Source organism: Gymnoscopelus microlampas (genome assembly GCF_963454915.1).
Source record: "Gymnoscopelus microlampas genome assembly, chromosome: 2".
NCBI lineage: Eukaryota > Metazoa > Chordata > Actinopteri > Myctophiformes > Myctophidae > Gymnoscopelus > Gymnoscopelus microlampas.
This window is the reverse complement of record NC_139939.1, coordinates 39,283,687-39,304,439: the sequence shown is the minus strand read 5'-3', so window position 1 is coordinate 39,304,439 and position 20,753 is coordinate 39,283,687. Positions and strand designations below refer to the sequence as shown.

Sequence of the window (20,753 nt, the reverse complement as noted above, 5' to 3'; positions counted from 1 at the left end):
GTCAATAAAGTTTGATCTCATCTCTTGTCTTTGACTCGTTTTTCATCCAGATGAGAAGACTAATGACGTGGACCTGTCTACGTGTGAAGACTGGGATGTGAAAACTATAGCAAGTGCTCTGAAGCTCTATTGGAGGTAAGGATCAATATTGTGAAATATGAGTTGTTGATGCGAGTTCAATTGCTTCTCAGGGACTCAGAAAATATCGATTTTGGCCTCATCAACTAATACGTGTATTACTTCAATAGGGCTCTCATTAAGAAGCCCCACAGGAAGGGAGTTTTGGAGTGGATGTTTGTTTGACTGGTGCAGCTGTCAAATGGGTTCACTCTTATTACATAATGCAACAAACAAAAGTCCTCTGTGCTTCTAATCCCTATTCTGGTGTGCTGCCACACACGCACGCCCGTGTACACACTGACGCGACACACACACACACACGCACGCACGCACGCACGCACGCACGCACGCACGCACGCACGCACGCACGCACGCACGCACGCACGCACGCACACACACACACACACACACACACACACACACACACACACACACACACACACACACACACACACAGATGTGATGACAGTCTTCTGTCCTGCACACTATTCTGTTCTGTTCTGCCGTATTGCGGCACACATACACATGTATGCATACACATACGCACAGAGACACACACACACACACACACACACACACACACACACACACACACACACACACACACACAGACGCACTTTGCTTTTGGGTTTCTTAGTTCAAGTCAAGAGATGTCACAGGACATATTAGGCCGGTTTAATTTGTACTCGCTATTCTATGCATTTAGATCAACCTGGGTGTCTTACCACATGTTAATATACAGTATTGATAGTTACTATCCTGTCTAAACAAATTGTTTGTAACTCTGTTCATATAATAATGAATCCTCTCGTAACTTCAGAAGGTGTGCCAGTTGATCCCAATTACCATAGGCAGATGCCCCACCAATCTTAATTGGCAACCCAAAAGGGCATGACTGCAGTGCCGTGTGCAAAGCTGTGCACAGAAATCATACAAAAGTTGAGAGAATGAAGTCAAGAATGCCTAAACTAAAGTCTGAAGAGGGTTTAACCCGGGACTCCAAACATAAATAAAAAAAACTAGATAAATAGAAAAGTGTGCTCCTCGGAGCACAGGTCTCCGCCCGGCCGGCTTGCCGACCCAGAGCCTCTTGGAATGGGATCTGAAAAATCTAACTTACACATCTTGATCACATGACTCCAGAGATAATGTGTACTGATTTGTGTCTGTTTACAGTTTTGGACAAAAGCTGTAAGCTTAGTAGCCATAAGTGTGTTTTGAAGAAAACGCACTATGGCAGAAATTGAGTGTGCGTAGATTCTCCTCTTGCCTAAGAACAAATCGCAGCTGAGAAAACATTGGTGAATGCTAGAATCTTCATGAAAACGGCGTAAGTGGGTCTAAAGAAGACATTTCTTTTTGGCAATGGTTGGTGCATAAGGCCCATTGACGTTTGACTTTGGATGGATAATGGTGCCAGCTCAGCTAGTCATCTGGCAAGCCTCATTATTCAGATCTGTCGCTCATTGGAGGCAAACGCAATGCTGACCTGAGACATCTGCTCTAATTTAGAAGAGGGATTTCTTCACATCTCACTCTCTGTCTTTGTTACTCAACAAATATGAAGGAATTCTTCCCCTGCGTTGCATATCAAGCATCACCATTTCATCATTTGGCTAAGAGAATCTCCCTTTGGGGTCTTTAACTTCTAAATAAACTATGCAGAGTCATAATGCATGTGATTACCACATTCATATGAACTCCATAACAGTGGCTACCTCCTGTAGTAACGCGTCAATACATCTGTTGATACCTCTTGTGGTTTACCTTCAGATATTATTCATTTCATTTGGTTGGCAAAAACTCAAATGGTACTGTTTTAATGTCAGCTGTGTTTTCTTTATCTAGAGTTTATCTGTGTTTGTAACAAATTGTCGTGTGTGCCCCCCCCCCCCCCCTTCACGGGAAGAAATAAAAAACTAATGAGCCATATTTCCATTTATTTTACACAACAAATGACTGTTTGAAGTCTGCCTCATTATGTAGCAGCTCCATAAACGGAATGAGTTCCAGTTCAGTCGCTAACCCCACTGTTTTGTTCTGATTTGTACACTCTCCTTTGACTTTTACATTAGAGTGCTATCAGCATGGTGGGCTGTAAGCTGTTAACATAATTAAATTCAAAAAAGATTGTCAGGTTCACTGTGCAGAGTGCAATGTTACATAATTAAGCCTGAGACAAATGTGTCAGCCATGTCTTGAACTAATTAACAATAAATATATTCTTTCCACTTTTCTTTTTTCCTTTTTTTTTTTTTTTACCCCTGAGTCAGAGCAAAGTAAAAACATGGGAACTGATATTAACCAGACCATATTTTAATCGGCCTGGTGGGGATGGGGTGGGTTAGAGAGGTCAAAGCAGTGGTGTTGTGATTGGCTGCTTTCAAAGCCATTCCAGGAAGTGTTTTTCATGTTTTGGGGTTGAAAGGGCCATGGGACTTTGTCTCAATCAGAGTACCAGAGGCTGAAAGTTACCTCCATCCATTGATGTTTGATGTTGGCCCATTATCAGGCTTTAATCAACACTGAATACAATGTTGTATCCAGTGGTGGGAAAAGTACTCAAAATATTTCCTTTAGTAAAAGTATCAATACTGCGCTATGTAGAAATACTCTGTTACAAGTAAAAGTCCAGAATTAAAAATGTACTTGAGTAAAAGTACAAAAGTATTGGTATCAAGATGTACTTAAAGTACCAAAAGTAGAAAGTACTCCTTATGCAGAATGTCCCAATCCCAACTTTTCAAATGTAGGCTATAAATGTATTACAATATTTTGAAAATGTCAGATCTACAAGCTCACAAAGCTTGTAGATTGGCTATTTTCAAATGGTCGAAATGCATATAGGGCTGAAGTGGTTTTGTAATCAAAATCTACAAAGTAATTAAAGTTCCATTCCAGCAGTTAGGCCGAGCATTGCTATCGGTAATCCGTAATTTCTTGCTGATTTTATATTGGTAACTGTATTGGTTCAAAAAAATCCACATTGGTTGAGCTCTGTAAAGAACCACCTTGTCTGTTGAAATAAAGAAAGGGTCATTCTCTGCAGGCTAGTAGTGCTTCTGATGCTAAAACCAATTGATCCATGTGGGGAAATTGTCAATTTCTGAAACTGTGAAATTATATTAGCATGTCTTTTTTTATGACACATCTTGAATTGTGTTTCATCTCAACTCTCAGTGAAATTGATTGGTGTGAGATCTTCACTGAATTCTGTACCTCATTAGATATTTGACTATTTAACTGTTGTGTTTTGTTGAACATACAGCACATGAATTCCTCGAATGCACAAGTCACTGGACACAGTATAACGTAGTAATTAGCAAGCCAACATTGTCCCAGCAGTGTCCTAACAACGAGGCATTCAATTGTTTCTGTATGTGTGTATACAGATATATTATACCGGATATATTATTTATTTATGTTGTGCTATACGTGCTATAAATATACAGTATATAATCCATCCTGAGTCTTTCTCTCTAACTTTGTGTTTTGATCTGCTGCAGTGGAGCAGGGTCAGCCTCCACTGGGACTAAGTACCCTTGGCCAGGGGCCAGCAGCAGTGTGAAAGTACCTTCAGATGAACTTGGTTATCTCAACGTGCGCGGCGCGCCATCTAATTCCTTCCCCCGGCCCAGCCACATTAATCATTGTTGTGTGCAGACCCTATAAAACAGTGCACCGTCTATTTCTGTCCCCCATCTCCTTGTTCACTTAAACTCTCTCTCTCTCGCTGTTCCCTTCTGTCCTCACTCCTCTACCATCCCTCTCTCTTTCCTCTGTCTTTCTCCTCTCACCTTCCACTTGCCTCTGTCACTCTTCTTTCTCTCTCTCTCTCTCTCTCTCTCTCTCTCTCTCTATCTCTTCATTTTTATCTCTCTGCCTCTCTTCTTACCTCTCTCTCTCTGTCTGTCTCTTTCTCTCTCCTCTTTTCTTTCTCTCTCACTATGAAGGAGCCTTCCTGAGCCGTTGATGACCTTCGGACTTTTTAAAGACTTCATCAGCCCTGCAAGTAAGTTTTCACATCAGTGCACTCCCTCTCTCTCAACTACCACCAATTAATCTGAGCTCAAACCCTCTGAGAACTAAGATGTGTGGATGTATTTATCACTGTGAATTTAATGCCTTTAAATGAAATCGGTTCAGCCTGGCAGTCAAATGCTTGTCTAGGCTGATCAAGGAGTTCTGTCTAGAAATAATGCATTTGTGATAAGCAAGTTAAAAGCAGTTAAATCACCCCTAAGTCTATTTATTTATATATATATATATATATATATATATATATATATATATATATATATATATATATATATATATATATATATATATATATATATTAAAAAATATATACGTGTGTATATATATATATATACACACGTATATATACGTGTATATATATATATACGTATATAATTAAAAAAAAATGTTTTGTACTAAACAAATAATTATGATTTGACAACTGCTGCTGGTTGAAATGGCTTATTGTTTCAATACCACCAAGAATACAGATGCTCTATACAGTATATCTCCTATGTAGTCAATTAATGCCATACAGTATATAATGTTATCTTGATATGACACTTTCCAACCACATGAGCAGTTAATTAGCCACATGATATTCAACTGCCATTCCGCTGTTAGTTTGCCACTGTCACTCGAACGTCATCTAAAATAAAAATCTCTATTCAGCCCACTGATGTGTCACGGCAGCAAGTGTCATTGGGTCTTCCAGCAAGGTATGCTGAATCTATGGGAAAAAGGTGCTTACTTATCTGATAATTTTTCTATGAGCCATAAAGCAAGACTTAAATAGGCTAATTGCATATTAGAAACACAACACTATAGGCTATACCGGTAAACAAAAAATAGATACTGCCCGAGCCTAAAATCCGCCCAACTAATGCTGGCCTTGTTCTGTTTCTCAGGACGATATATCACTAGTTCACTTGCAGACTGTCTGTTTGTGACCTACAGAAAGCCAGTGTCTTTTCTCTTGACTTTGGTTGAAATGGCCTTTTTTTTTTAACACGTCTGTTGTCTTGTACTTTTTATTAGTATTCAGGGTCGCTTCAAACCAATGTGTAGTGCTTAGATGTTGTCTAATCCAGTTAGCAAATTCTGAAATAATGAATGAATGTTTTAAAACACATCTTCCATGTGTGTTTTTCAAATTGTTAAAATACTGTAGGAAGGCTGCAGGTTTAAAGTATGCAGATGCCACCAAATGGTCCATGAACATAATTTTTCGCCCCCACACACATCCTTTAAGTCTGAAATGCTTTTGAATGATTCTAACTTGAGTCATATTACAACAAGTGCTATAATTGGATCAGCAGTAGCATCCTTATCAGGCACTTGCAAATGCCCTCATAACGAGGGGCTGGAATGGATTAGCAATAAATATATTTAGATGGATGACAGCATCCATAAGAAGCTTTCTCCTTATTCAAATCCCTGTTGTTCCCATAGCAATGATGTTGTATTTGCGTTTTACTGTGCGTGTGTGTGTGTGTGTGTGTGTGTGTGTGTGTGTGTGTGTGTGTGTGTGTGTGTGTGTGTGTGTGTGTGTGTGTATGTGTGTATGTGTGTGTGTGTATGTGTGTATGTGTTTGTGTACTGTATGTGTGGGGGCGGCCAGCTGCCCATGTGTGAGGGACTGTTTAAAGGATGATCCTGGAGGTTTTAACACAACCCTTTTACACGGTAGCGTCCGTAACATAAAGCTATCACCCCAGCCAGCGCACAGGGTCCCCTGCTGCCAAATTCCACCAGGCTTGAGACCCTTAAATCACCCCATCACACTTCCTTCCTCACTCATTTCCTCTGTAAAGTCATTCTCTGACGGAAACCCCTCTTATCCTATTGCCGCTGTTATAATCCTATAGCCTGAACAGCATTTTGGTCCTTTTGCTTTCATATAACCAACATGTGTCTTTGTTTTCATCTTTATTGTTGGGAAAGACAAATTGAAATGACAGCCCATTCCTCTGGTCTTCTCACTGCATTTTCAGTCGTAGTGGCCCTGTATACTTCTTGCTGTGTTTCCTAGCTGAGCCGTTGATCAGAGTCCTGGCTTCATCCCACCAGTGTGCTGTGTTGCGCTGCCCTCCGGTTGGATTAACCAGCGGAAACCCAACTCTCCTTCCATTTACTACACTTGTAGCGTAGTCGATATCCGCTGTGTAGGCTGCTCACCACCAGAAGAACAGAGGGAGAGAGGAATGGCTGCAGGGTTAATGTGTGTTGCTTCATGTCTGTTTGTCTGAACAACAGAGTCCGGACAACAGAGTCCGGAGTCTCGTGTCCAAGCCATCCACAGCCTGGTGCACCAGCTGCCTGAGCGGAATCGACTGTTCCTGGGGCTGCTCATGAAGCATCTGGCCAAGTGAGTGGAGCATTCCTGGTCCCTTGGTCATAGTTCAGTCACTCCAGTCTACACCCACCCTTTTTCACGCTTGCTTCTCTCAATTTCTCTCGTCTTCCTGTCTGTCTCCTCATTCTCACTCCGCATGATTTCTCTCTTTCTCCCTCACTCCCACTCTTCTGCTACACTCCCCCGCCCCTGCTGTTAAGTTACACCATTTCTCCTCTCTGCATCAACTCTTCCACTCAGAAAGAAAAGTGATGGTATAAGAATCCAAACTTTTCATTTTGTTATAATTATTATTATTATTTCTTTTTTTGCGATCCCCATCCATTCTCTCAGAATGCTGCTTCATAAGGCAGTCCAAGTAGGACTGTCCAAGCTCCCCTACCTGTTTGGTATGCAACAGCCATAGTCCACCACTGAAATGAAATGGACCACTTAAATTAAGCCCGTTCTCCAGATTAGCTCCCCCCCACCCCCCCCCCCCCCCCCACACACACACACACACACACACACACACAGAATAGTACCGCTGTTGTGCAGCGCTCCATTTGAGAGATTAGATAAAATGAGAGATTTAAGAAATACCATTAGCTAACATTACAAGGTTTTGCCTCAGATGGCTTTTTTTATGAACTAATAGGAGCAAATTGAAGATAAGTAATAATAATCCCTCTTCCCTCGGGCAGTCAAAGTCTGCTGGATTTTATTTTATAGGAGCCTCCATCAGAATTTGGGCTCTGGTAAAAAGAGCGATGCTATTGAAATTGAATTTGGATTATCCAGCGTGAAATTCTCCAGATTTTTCCCCCCTGAAGTTGGCGTGTGTGTTTGTCCTGCAGGGGCAGGAAGCAAAGCCAGAATTTCACACTCCTATCTGAAATGGTTTCTGAGATGTTATAAATGCGAGTTGTCACTGCCGTTTTTTTGTCTTCAAAGGCATCCTTTGAAGCCATTTCAACCGCATCTCTCTGCAGATGGGAGTGTGTGTCATCATATTTGGAGTGTGGAATAGCTTCACCTGTCTGCAATAACTTTTCGCTTGGAATAAAGTCTTTCCAGTTCCTTGACTTCACAAGTTTTAACTGCTGTGTTTATCCATATCTCCAAAATCGAGGGAGATGGAAGTCATTCTGTATAGTGGGCTGGTCTTGCTGAGACCACATTTCAGATGACACCTAAACGCCCTCTCACATATTGGAAGCATACTTTGTAGTCAAAACGTTCACATTGTTGTTTTCTCATAATAATCTGGCTGTCAACAAGTAAATGTTCTAAATCCAAAAGATGTACTTTTTTCCCCCACCACTTTTGTGATCTATGGTGGACTTAACCACTTTCCAAAATGTTTCACTGTCTACAGAACAAGTTTCACATGCTGGGGTCAGGAGATAACTCTTTCTCCCTCAGAGGGAATTTGGAGTCCATTACATTTTTGGCACACATGGCACAGAGTAAAAGTTTGTCAGTCGCACTATGAGGAACGACAAGTGGGAAGATACTATTTCGATGAGATAACATAGACTTTCATTGATCCCCTTGGGTAAACTTAGATGTCATAGCAGCAACAGCAGTACGCGTGAAACACAGTCTAGGTACAGGTAAGAGTGGAGATTTAGAAAAGTATATACTACTGACACTAGACATTAATGCTATTATTACTACTAATAGCATATTCCATGAGCAGTAACAGAAAAGAACACGTATGGTATATCCTTCTGTAGCATTTATCAGTGAAACTGTTAACATTTGCCTGCCTTCATAGCGCTGTACACAGTATGCAGATAAACTGATATAGTGTCACCCCTCTCCTTCAGCGTGGCAGGCCACAGCAAGCAGAACTTGATGACCGTGGCCAATTTGGGTGTCATGTTCGGCCCAACGCTGATGTGGCCCCAGGAGACAACCGTAGCCACCCTCATGGACCTCAAGTTCCAGAACATTGTGGTGGAAGTCCTCATCGAGCAGCATGAGAAGGTACGAGAATGGAACAGATTGGGGTTTAACTGTAGAAGGTACTACACTGGATCTTATCTGTGGCAAAACAAGGCTTTCAAACACTGTCATTAACCATATGAACCCTAGCGTCCCAAGTCATAATAGGTGAACATCTGGCAAAGATAGGCAAACAGAAAATAAACAGGCTCATAATGTGTCACCTCGCGTTGTGAGCTTGTAGATTGGCTATTTTTGGAAGGAGATTTGTTGTAGAGGGAAAAAGGAGGGAGCCAAGTGCAGACCCCTGGGGGATCCCGGTCAACGAAGTACTGTATATATATGGTTTAAGTGGTTAAGCTAAAACATTTAAATACTTACTTGGGGAGAGATGGAGTCCTGATCGCCTTGATCCTTTAGTTTTATTGAAAAAGTTATCTTTTGACCCATACCAGCTAAATAAGCCACTTTTTCCCATCTTTTGTTGAAATTGAATAGGATGAAAAATGGGATTTAAGGTTATAATACTACATTACTGTACAATACAGTGAATGGTAAATTGACTGCCCTTATCTGTCACAGTCATAGTGAAACATCATCTCGGATCATTCAAGCATTGTGCACCTGTCAGTAAAACCGCTCATTACTTGCATTTCTTCTTGTTTTATACCTTGACATCAAGGGCTGTTCTATTAGAATTGATGCCTCATCATTTATTGATTGTTTCTCTTCTCATGCTACTGTTGCACATCATCCATGCACTAGAGAAATAATTGTCAATTTGTATTTTGAAATGTATTTTCACATTAGATTGTGTTAATTTCTCTTATGTCTTTGCCTGAATGTTGGCATGGACACTGAAGGTCATTACATATGGAGGGCATATGACTGGAATATCATACCTTGATATTTAATTGAGTCCTATCTTTGCTTCAGGGGCAACAGCACTAGTTTATTTCTTTCTCTCTCTCCACTTGGATAGGTCTTGGTTAGTCTGGCTTCTACCCTCTCTGGCCAGTAGGGGGAGCCCTCAGTGCTTATACTGGGAAATACAATTTTGTCTTCTGTGTTTTCATAGGGGTGATTATACTGTAGATTACATTATGCTTGCTTATTATGCAGAAGGCCCTTTGCCTCTCTACCCCAAGAATATATATTGGGTTAGGAGTTTTAACCTATGATTCGCGGTATCATGTAATCTCCCCAGAATGCAATTAATCAGTGTCAATCCTCGAAGAGGGTTAATTTTCTGTTTCAAAAGAGGGAAACGGGGGTTGAGATTAGTTTTCTAATCTGGTTATATATATTTATATACTTTCTAGCGGCACAGCAGTCTGGGTACCACCAATTGAAACTGCCAGAGTTTTATTAATTTGGTGTTTTCACGCTTGCTTGTGTGTGTGTGTGTGTGTGTGTGTGTGTGTGTGTGTGTGTGTGTGTGTGTGTGTGTGTGTGTGTGTGTGTGTGTGTGTGTGTCTGAACAGTACTTCACCCTCAACCCCATCCCATTTTCACAAGCCTAGTCTAGTCAGTGAGAGCACACACTCAAATCGCTGCATCATCAGGCTTTACAAAGACAACGCAGCAGATAATAATGATAATTCGTAATATGTAGTTACCGTCGATCCCGGCCACACGGCAGTCTGTCAAATCTAATTTAATAAGTGAGAGCACATTTGACAGCACAAGTTTGACAGAGATGAACATGCAACATACGGTGCTGTACAGGTACAAGTAAATGATGACAACCTCCTCCTGATCTCACAAAACTGAACTGCGAACTGTAAGAGCATGCGCTTAAATCATCAAATAATCAGGTTGGATAACAAAGTCTGACAAAGCCACTACACTATGACCACTTTGGCAGTGGTCTCTGATTTCTGAAACCCTTCAAGGGACGGAGGAGTCTGCAGTAGAATGCAGAAGGAATTTTTTAGGAGGTGCACCGTGTTAGAGCAGACGAGAGGAGTAGACAGACAGACAGATATTAGCTCCCCTCCCAGCTGAATCCTCCTTCAGAATGTTGATACCCCAAGATGGCAGTAGTTAATACCCCGAGATTCCAGCAGCAGACTGTGCTTTACATTCACCTCCATCTGCGGAGAGCAAGTGGAGACAGAATGGAGGCAGGGAGGGAGGGAGAGAGCAACTCAGCAAAGACTCTCAGGTGGATCAGATTTCTCCTACAAACTTTTTTTATTCGTGCCTGCCTCCATTTTCGGTGTGTGTGTATGTGAGAGTGAATGTCTGGCTCGTTCCCTCGTTCCCAATCTTTCTTCCTCTCTCACTCTCTCTCCAACTTTCTTGCCCTCCCTCCCTCCTTCCTCTGTCTCTCTTCCTCTCTCTCTCTCTCTCTCTCTCTCTCTCTCTCTCTTTCTCTCTCTTTTCGTCTCTCACCAACTCACTCGCACTCTCTCCTGCGTGCTCTCTGCCTCCATCCTAACTCTCTCATACTCTTTCTCGCTCCCTCCCACTTTCTCTCCACCTCCTTCCTTTCTTTCTCTTATGTGCTCGCTCTCACTCAATGTCCCTCACTCACCCTCTCTTCTGCTTCCTCTATCGCCCCCATGTTTCTCTCTTTCTCCACTTTACTGTCTCTCTCTCTATCTCTCTCTCTCTCTCTCTCTCTCTCTCTCTCTCTCTCTCTCTCTCTCTCTCTCTCTCTCTCTCTCTCTCTCTCTCTCTCTCTCTCTAAACCCCCTTCCTTCCTTCCCTACCTCCGCCTCTTCTCCTCCTGTGATCCTCCTGTCTCCAGTCTCTACTGAGACTTTCCTCTCCTCTGCAAACCCTCCCCCCCATTCTCTTTCAACTCCACATCCAAGTTTATGTGTAAACACACAGGCCCAGGGGGGGGCGGGCTAAACAAGCCTCCCGAGTCGACCGACCGGCGCTTTCTTAGTCCAGACCCTGTTCTGTTTACTTCATTCCTCTGCTCCATCAGAGGTTGGGTCAGACACACCCGCTGTAACCTAGGCCGTCATTTCCAGACGGGATGTGGTTCCCTGGCGTCTGCGGGGGGCTCCTTTTTACTTCCCTTTTTATTGGTTTGTGTGCGATGAATAAGAATGTTTGGCCGTGCCCCTTTAAGCAGCGAACGACGTAGCTTCTCCCAGAGGACCCGTGGCATTACACCCGCCTTAACAACTGCTCTTTCCCATCGTGTGTGCGAGCGCCCCCACCGAAAAGCCCTGTGCACTTCAGAGGAGCGCCTGCTCGCTCGACTCCCTGAGGTTAAGCGAGGACACAGCGCTGCTTGATGCTCCTGGAGTTTTGGGCCGTGCCCCTGTGTGCTTTGTGTTTTCTTTTTTGGTTGGGTAGAGAAAGCAAGTCATTCACTCATACAAACATTGTGCGTGTAGATCTTTGCAGATGCCCCTGAGACGTGCCCCACTGCAGCAGCTGCTGGCCCGGTCTTGTCCGCTCCCACAAGGCAGTCCAAAAAGCAGAATCGTCAGAACCGGCCCCTTGCTGTCTACAACCCCCAGTCTCTCAACTTACAGGCTGGTAAGAGACCTGCACGCCTCAACACTGTAGAAGTCTCCCCTTCATCTGCTTGTCCTGCAACTACTGTATTATTCACTGCTACTGTACCGTATATATACTGCAGTGGTACACAGTGAAATCTTCAGTGTTAACTCTTAAGAGTTTACAAATGTAACCAAATGAAACCTTATGGGTATGCTTGGTTACATTTGTACACCCTCAGAGTTACTAATGGATAAATTGCACTGAGGCTTTGACTGTGTAGACATTATTATTTATCATCAATGAAAGTAACACTGGTTCACAGGCAAGGACTTAAACTACCCATTATCTGTTAAAAAGTGTTGATTTGTTCAATTCCAACATCGTGCCATTACTTTATGTGCATGAGTTTCCATAAATCTATTATTTTATGAGATTATTTCTCACTTTGCAGACAGTGGATATCTAATTTATGAAAGAAACACCTCAGTTTCCCTCAAGTATTCTCCATAAAAGAAAGAAATGTTCAAAGTCATCTATAACAATGGAAGGCTATAGCAGAGGCACCAGTGTGCATCAGGTGAGCCGGTCACCTGGCCTCTCTCTGTCTCTGGCAATCCCTCAAATCCTCTCCCTGTCCACCGTACTAAAGGATCCTAAATCTGCTTACCAGATAGCCTCCCTTTATATCAGACCAGCTATTATCATGGGGTATTTTAATATCTGGGATGAAACACGTAATCCGTTTTCTAACCTTTGTGTCTTGTATCTGGGTCCTGGTTAATGGATTTAAAGTCAGATATCTCTGCTCCCAAAGGGGTGCAACTACTCGTGAGTACAATAGATAGGGAAAGAGAGAAGAGTGGTTCTCTCTGTGTGTGTGTGTGTGTGTGTGTGTGTGTGTGTGTGTGTGTGTGTGTGTGTGTGCGTGTGCGTGTGCGTGCATGCGCGTGTGCGTGCACACGTGGGGATGTTTCCAATTGCATTGTTACACACTTCTCTGTGTGTGTGTGTGTGTGTTTCGGCACGTGAATGGAAGGTGTATTCACAGCATTCTGACTGGAAGGATTTCCAACAGGTATAGGTATTCTGAGGACAGCATGTTTTCTCCAGAAGGAGATAATTACAGGCTAAGTTGTGTGTTTGACGTGGACTTAATTGTGTTTTCAAAGGTTTGTCAAGAATGGAGCTGAAATCGTATTTGTTGCCAAATTCAAAAGGAGCAGAACAAAGCATCGACAATGTTGGCACTGGCTTGGTGCTGGAAGAAAAGAGGCCTACTTGGCTTTCAAGCAAAGAAAACCATGTCATGTATGCATGGCAATAGATAACGCACAGTCCTGTAAGCCTCTCTCATTTAGATGTCCTGAGAGTTAGATGATGCTATATAAAGCTGTAAAAGTAATTAAGAAATTCTCAGCTCTTTGGTTGTTGTGTAAACGGTGTATACAAAAATGTCATCCTATCTACAAAAACAATAGTTTTAAGTAGATAATTATCACCTCCACGTTCTGACTGATGTCCACCTTAAAAGGATCCCTGGCTAATAAGCCTTATATGCCTTAATATATTATAATTGCTCCCTCTATAACTAAAATTAAATGTATTATTACTATTTATTTTACAAATAATTCATCTCTTACTCAAGGGGGACAACACCCGTCGCAAGTTGATGATGTCATTTGCCCCTGTGTGGTCTAGCCCTATGGAATGTAAAAGATGAGTTTGAGCGTAGTAGTTAAGTGGATGTGTGCCATGTCCTGGGCCGTGTGTGTGTGTGTGTGTGTGTGTGTGTGTGTGTGTGTTTGCACACGCTGTAGCTTGATGCAGCGGACATATGACTCCTTGTTTACGATCGTAGTTAATTTGATTGGTCTGGGTTAGTGTCGATATGACAGGCGACGCTACATATCAGTACAGTTTAGCGTGATTAAGACATAAACCATACAGACATAAATATGTCCTGGCATGTTGTGTCTTTTGCATAGAGACTGGCGTACACACTGGCGCACACACTCCACCAGTAATGGTAACCCACTAGACACACACTTGCACGAACATGATCTGTACTTGCCCGATGGACAAGTGTTCTTGAGACTTTAGTGTCAACCCCTGGCCTAGTATAGAGCCCTGGGGGACCCCGGTCAACTAAGTACTGTATACAGTATAGGGTTTAAGTGATTAAACAGTCCATGTAGATCACCTGATTCTGATACCAAATTCTTCTCACCCAGCAGTACCACCACGGCTATAGGCGTCATTTTACCGACTGACCACGGAATGCGGAAGTTGTTCGACTCCATGTGGAAACTATCCGTGTACATTCCAAACAGTCGACAGTGTGGCTATTTCACCCCAATTTGCTCCTAAAAATAGATGTGTGAACCAGAAGAATAATTTACGAGCACAGTGTGAATAAAGATTACAACATACCCTACCAACTTTTTTGTAATCAGAATCCTGATAACCCCAAACCCCCCCGCCCTTTTTTTAATTGCAAGCAATCCCAAAACAATGATTGTCATCGGTTTTGATAGTTATAATTGCATATTGCCTCTGGACAGCATGCACTGTGAGACAGGAAGGCAGAGAGAGAGAGAGCTTCACACCAGAACTTATTTTTTTAGTCTATGAAGCACATTTCTGGCAAAAGAGTGTCACAATTGATAAGACGAGGCACCGGCCTACTCGGAAACAATGCAAGTTGGACATTGGCCCTCCTAGTTATGCAATACCTGTGCCTGTTGTTGTTTTTTTCCTTCTTTTTTTAACCGAATGGGTTGCCAGAATGCATGTGCCCAAGTATGGAGTCCAGGCCAGTCTATGACGTCAGTATTATGGAGATCCGCTGATCAGACCGACTTCCCACTTGGCACATCACCCCCCCTGGTCCTCAGTGATATGCACGCCATGTTTGAAGTCGATCAGTCTCATGTATGAACTATGAGCATGCCCATAATGAATTGCATTTTTATGGCGCTTTTCTAAGTACTCAAACTTACTCAAAGCGCTTTACAATGGTTCATTCATTCATACAGGGGGGGAACATTGGGTATATCAGTCGGATCAGCAGTTCTGGACAACCGGATATCCATATATGCCTATACTGTATATGGGCATATCGGTCGGTCTGGACAACTGCCTATCCGACCAACTCGATGCCGGCACCGTACTCTCTTGGGTCTGCGATGCGTACGCCGAGTTTGAGCAATGGAGTCAAGCTATGCGTGTGGCACTGTGATGCCCCACTCTAGTCTATTAGTGCTTGTCAGTGGATTGCCTTGCCTATCAACTCTGCTCATCCTTGGTGAGCAGGGTGGTGAATGCCTGCATTCCTGCTTGTTGGAGACTCAGAGAAGATAGACCTGCTGTCTGTTATGTATCATGTTCCACTCATCCACACACTTACATACTGTACACTACTGACGTACAGACTCCACACCTCATAGGATCCTTAGCTTATATGTTCTGTTGCTGTATCTCATTTAGTTATGCTTTAGTTGCTTTATGTTAGGTTAGCTCCTTAATAAACATTTGTTATTCCTTTTATACCTTTGTGTCCCTCCCCTTTATTTGTCATGGCAAGAGCCATCTATGACAGCACACACTGCATTTATTTTGGCGCACTAACCTCCTCACTTTAGAATAATGGTATTAAGGTTCAAAACTGCAAAGTGTCCCTTTAACCATCGTTCAGTTGTGTTACATGTTTGTCGTCAGCATTCTACTGAAACAGTGTCGTGGCACGGATGTCTCAACCAGGATATTTGTTTTCTGCATTGTAAAGTGGAGGCCTTGCATGCCAAAATCTGTTTCAATATTCTGAGAGGGAAATAAAAGCATACAACCATATTTTTTCCATTTGATATGGAATTCTACTAGTGTTTTGATGTGCTTTGGAGGGATAGAGGGGATGAAATAACACAAAAAAACTCCTTTTTCTTGATTTTGCTATAGTACCGCCTCACATTTCCTCAAAAAAGGAGCTTTCACTCCACAGTGAACCTTGTGTTTCTAAGGTTTCTGCCTGTCATGACACCATTTTGCATTATGGGTTCTAAAGCCTTGAAAGTAAATCCCTGCTGTTTTGACAGCAATTTGGTTTCAATAGGCCCCTGTAGATGTGTGGTTTTCTTAAGTGTGGATAAATTATTCAACTATTTTTATCATTTGGACTCAGGTTACCCATTTGCTTTTGCACTTTCCTCGCCTGGTGGTACCAGTTCAATGCTGACTGGTCAGCTGCCATATTATTGCTAGAAAATATATGGCTTTTAGCTTGGTCCACTGCTGTATTATTACCAGGGAGGATACATCAGCTGGCCCTTTTGGTCATTTTATTGCCCCCTGCACCCAGAGAAAAAATGGCTGGCATATTTGTATTAGTTATTATATTTTGTTATAATTATGATTAATACATAATTATCTTCATCATTGTACTGGGTGAAAACGTTTCTGATATCAACATTAATACAACCCTGTTGCGCGTTGTTTTTTGTGTTGTCGCTCCAGCCCCGGCGGAGGGAGATGGCTCCAACTCGGCAGCGGATGAGACGTCCATGGGCAGTAATGAGTCGGTGTCTTCACAATCGTCCACAGCCTCAGCCTCAGAGTCACCTCAGGAGAAGCCAGACGACGCCCCACTCGGCAGCATAAGCAGCAGCTCAGGGTGAGTGGCTATCAACATACACAGTACTGTAAAATCCTCTGAGTGAAATGAACACAAGATTTTACTGTGTACTGTACTGTACATGCTAAGCATTTGACCTCCTCTGTACATGTGTATGTGTCCTTGTGCAGCTGGTAAAATACTGCACTAGTCTGTGTGAAATTTGTTAAACAATTAAACATTATTTGTATTAGTGGAGATTAAACTGCTGAGCTTTTCCATTATGGGACTCAAGCCTCTGTAACCATTATTCCACCCTGACACTTTGCTTTCATCAAGAATAAATCTTAAACTAACAACCATTACAAGGGGCAGATATTACACATTTAACTTGACTTTATGTACAGTCTTTCATTAGTTTGGGTATTTTTATTTACACTTACGTTCTCTAATTACGATTGTGTTGTCTGGGTGAACAATGTGAGCAGTGCAGCGTATTTTCTTTCATCTTCCACGTGATTTCTTTGTAATTATGTAAAGAGGCAGACCTCTCTCCTTTCCTGAAATCCACTCCTCCGGTCTGTGCCCAGTCCTTGGGCCGTTTTGTTGTTTCCAGTCCACAGCTTGTCTTGAATTCTAATGGCAGAGACACTTAAATATTGGGTTATGCTGCAGATGTTAGGCCCCCTCTCTTTGCTGTGTCATGTCTGCACAATCACCTTGAAATTGACTTTCTGTCTCACTTGCTGTCTTGACGCGTCTCTCTGTCAGCTAAGAAGAGCTATGGAATAGAAAACAAATCAGCCAAGACTTGACAAACTGAGAAATTTCCTCTAACTTAAACCGTGTGTGTGTGTGTGTGTGTGTGTGTGTGTGTGTGTGTGTGTGTGTGTGTGTGTGTGTGTGTGTGTGTGTGTGTGTGTGTGTGTGTGTGTGTGTGTGTGTGTGTGTGTGTGTGTGTGTGTGTGTGCGCGCTGGTTTGTGTCTTGTCTGTCTGCAAGTTTGTTTTTTAACCCTAGCATCCCTATTCTACGTGCAAACATTTTCCGAAAATAGCCATTCTACAAGCTCAAATCGAGTTGCGCTGCATTGTGGGCTTGTAGATCTCCTGTTTAGTGTAGATGGAAAAAAGGAGGGGCCTAGTAAAAACCCTGGGGGTCTACTAAGTATATGGGGTTCAAATGGTTTCAAGTAGTCTTAAACCTAAAGGCTTTCATGTTGCATCGTTAGATAGACGATATTACATAATCTCTTCCCTTTTGATACATGTACTGTATATATATATTTTAAATCTTTTCTCTAGTTTTTGTTTCCCATCGTGTCAAGAGGACGGAAGGCGTGAACAGGAGGACGTCGTAAATCTCAGCTCTTATTTGCCTGGGAGACAGGTGGCCGCGCGTTGGCCGTGTAAATCGTATCGACATCGGGGAGATATTCATCTTGTTTACCCTTATAGCCGCCGCCCCCGTCCCTTTATGAAGACTTGCGCCATATGTCACAGGGTGTCGCCCTGGCTTTGCTCACCCATAAATCATAGCAGGGCAGCATGGTGGAGACCTGTTAGCACAGCACCTCTTTGGCCTCGATGCCCGGGGAATCAGCTGGAGGCTTCTGTCCAAGTGAGCAGGGAGGGATGGACTGACTGTTTGCCTCCCCAACAACAATTTGTCGCTGTCGGATGTAAAAACCTCTTATGTCCCAAAACGTTCTCAGGAAATGGAACCAAAGTTTTCAGAAATAGTGCTTTTGTGTGACACTCTTGTATGACGAAGTATGGCATTCATTTACGAAAAAAACATAAAACGTTAAAATATGGAGATACAAGGTTTCTGCCCCGACGGTAAAGAATTGTTGGTTATTGTTTTATTATTTAAATTGTTTGTATATTGTTTTTCCCCCTGGCATTTTCTGCTTTATTTTGACAGTGAGTAGAGAGACAGGAACGCAGGAGAGAGAGAGAGGGGATGACATTCAGCAAAGGGCCTTGGGTTCAATTTGAACCCAGGCCAGCAGTGGGAAGAACTTGTTTATGGGCTCCAGACTGCCTTTTAAACAGCTACAGGCCTCATTGTATGGTCTTGGTCTAACATTGATTCTTAATGCTAAGGAAACCAAATTTGTGTTTTAGTCCAGAGCTCGATAAGATAATGTCAGCATTTCATACCATAGGAGTGGACTTAATTGAAACAGTGTCATCCTACAAGTACTATTTGGATGGATGACAGGCTCTCCTTTTACCACTTGAACCCTAGCAGTCCTCTTCTGGTGTGTACATTCTGTAGAAATAGCAGATCAATATGCTCCTACTTGTTTATTGCAAATTCAACATTTTGAACAACAGGATCTTCAGGAATTCCTCAAGAAAATACTATTGATAGAATTAGCAAATCTTCTGCTTGTATATGAAAAAAAGAAAAACCTGAACACTCTTATCAACATGTCGGCGCAATATATTATATGAGTCTGGGAGGATAATGGATGTAAACTGCAACTGGTTGGCGAAGGCATACAACCACGATGCAGTATTTCTATTTATTTACAAAGCTACTCTGGGCCCAATTCCTTCATACAGTATCTGTGTAATCTCTTATCTCCCACCAACAGCTGTTATGATTTTCACTCCACTAGATGGCTGCTCTACCAGGTAGTAGCAGGTACCCAGGATTTGCTCAGAACTTGGTAGAGCAGCTTTCTCCTTTTTTTTGCACCCAGGTTATGGAATAATCTCCAGAACACACTATAGATTAATGAGTTTGTCTCCTTAATAAAAGGAAAAAACTGTGTAACTAAAGAGTAAAATGTCTATTTCTAAAATGGATTTTGTATTAGTTATATGATGTCTGTTTTTGTTATATTCTATCACTTCTTTGGCCTTTGGTCCAGAGTCTGTGTGCCTGCCACTCTTTTTCAGAGTTCCTTAATGCTGTTATGATGTGTCTCACTGGTGTTGTGCACCTGGAACATGGGATTTGTTGGGATTCTGTGTGTGTTTGAGCTCAGCTGTGTGAACTGAGAAATGTGCTTGGTCATACACAAATGCAATCTAACTCTTAACTCCCCCTCGCTGATACTGCAGCGTTATTTATCATCTCCACTAGCTTCAGTGTATTGCCTCATTTCTCCACTTCTCCCCAGGTTCTGTCAGGGCATCTCTCTGTAGTGCTGCTTGCCCCTCAGTCCTCCTGACCAGTGATACTGCACTTTCTGCTCATGGCGCTCCCCCTCTTCACCCGACTTCCTCTCCCTCCCTCCCTCCCTCCCATGTGCCTCGCTGGCAGACAGCTTTTGTTCATAAAACAGTGGATTGAAGCTAGTTTCCTGCCCACCCAAATAGACCAGGGTGTGTTGGCCGCACACTCAATCCCGGCTTCAAGTCGACTAAATCCTCCTGATACGCCTCTCTTATTGATTTTACTCAAACGATGCCTTTTATTTTAGTATTTGATTTTGTTTACTTAATCCTTGACTTTTATAGGTTTTTCTTGTTGTAGCTGTGTGTGTGTGTGTGTGTGCGTGTGTGTGTGTGTGTGTGTGTGTGTGTGTGTGTGTGTGTGTGTGTGTGTGTGTGTGTGTGTGTGTGTGTGTGTGTGTGTGTGTGTGTGTGTGTGTGTGTGTGTGTAGTAATACTGTATGTACTGTATACATCCAATATCCTGTCCTATGTTTATCTTGACTACACACAGAGGGACAAATTCCCAACAGTATAGATCAAGGTTGCATTAAACTACTGAATGTAGAGCCTTGGCAGAACTTTTAAGTGAAAGAGGGTTCCCAGCCCCCGTTGAGCCCTGTGTTAGTGCCAGACCAGGGCCCAACGTGGCCTGGATGAAATTCCTGCAGTAATGGGAACCAGCGGTCCTCTCCTAACTGATGAAAATGTTGTTGTTGTTGGTATCCATGTGATGATGCTTATGATTTGAGAGTCTGGATGACACGCATAAAGGCAGATTCAAACCTTGAATGCAGTGATTTGGTCCTTGCTAACTGGTAGTGCCACCAGGGCATTCTTGTTATTGTTTACCCATGTAGGAAAAGGCGTGCATGAGGCTCTTTCGTAGCAACACCCCTCTACACAGTCACACACTTACCCTGCACTCAACAGTAGCAACAAGGGTGGTATGTGTCGCCAAGCCGGTGTCGCCCACGCCTAGATTCCCTGTTACTGCAGCCAGCTTGTGGTGTTGCTCATGTAGTTTTGAGGAAGCAGAGTGCTGAAAAGCAATGGCATCTTGGAAGTGATCAACTGTATATTTTGAA

At 42.7% G+C, this 20,753-nt stretch overlaps 1 protein-coding gene across 2 annotated transcripts in view; it reads left to right on the top strand.

Moving 5' to 3' along the window:
- Nucleotides 1–20,753, top strand: part of arhgap10 (Rho GTPase activating protein 10) — an 83,768-nt gene that overhangs the window by 49,902 nt on the left and 13,113 nt on the right. For both annotated transcript variants that reach the window (XM_084041983.1, XM_084041984.1), the window contains exons 15-20: nucleotides 51–135; nucleotides 4,074–4,132; nucleotides 6,394–6,505; nucleotides 8,305–8,464; nucleotides 11,782–11,926; nucleotides 16,400–16,556. In XM_084041983.1, the coding sequence (XP_083898109.1) occupies nucleotides 51–135; nucleotides 4,074–4,132; nucleotides 6,394–6,505; nucleotides 8,305–8,464; nucleotides 11,782–11,926; nucleotides 16,400–16,556 (718 nt within the window). The remainder of the gene's footprint in view (nucleotides 1–50; nucleotides 136–4,073; nucleotides 4,133–6,393; nucleotides 6,506–8,304; nucleotides 8,465–11,781; nucleotides 11,927–16,399; nucleotides 16,557–20,753) is intronic.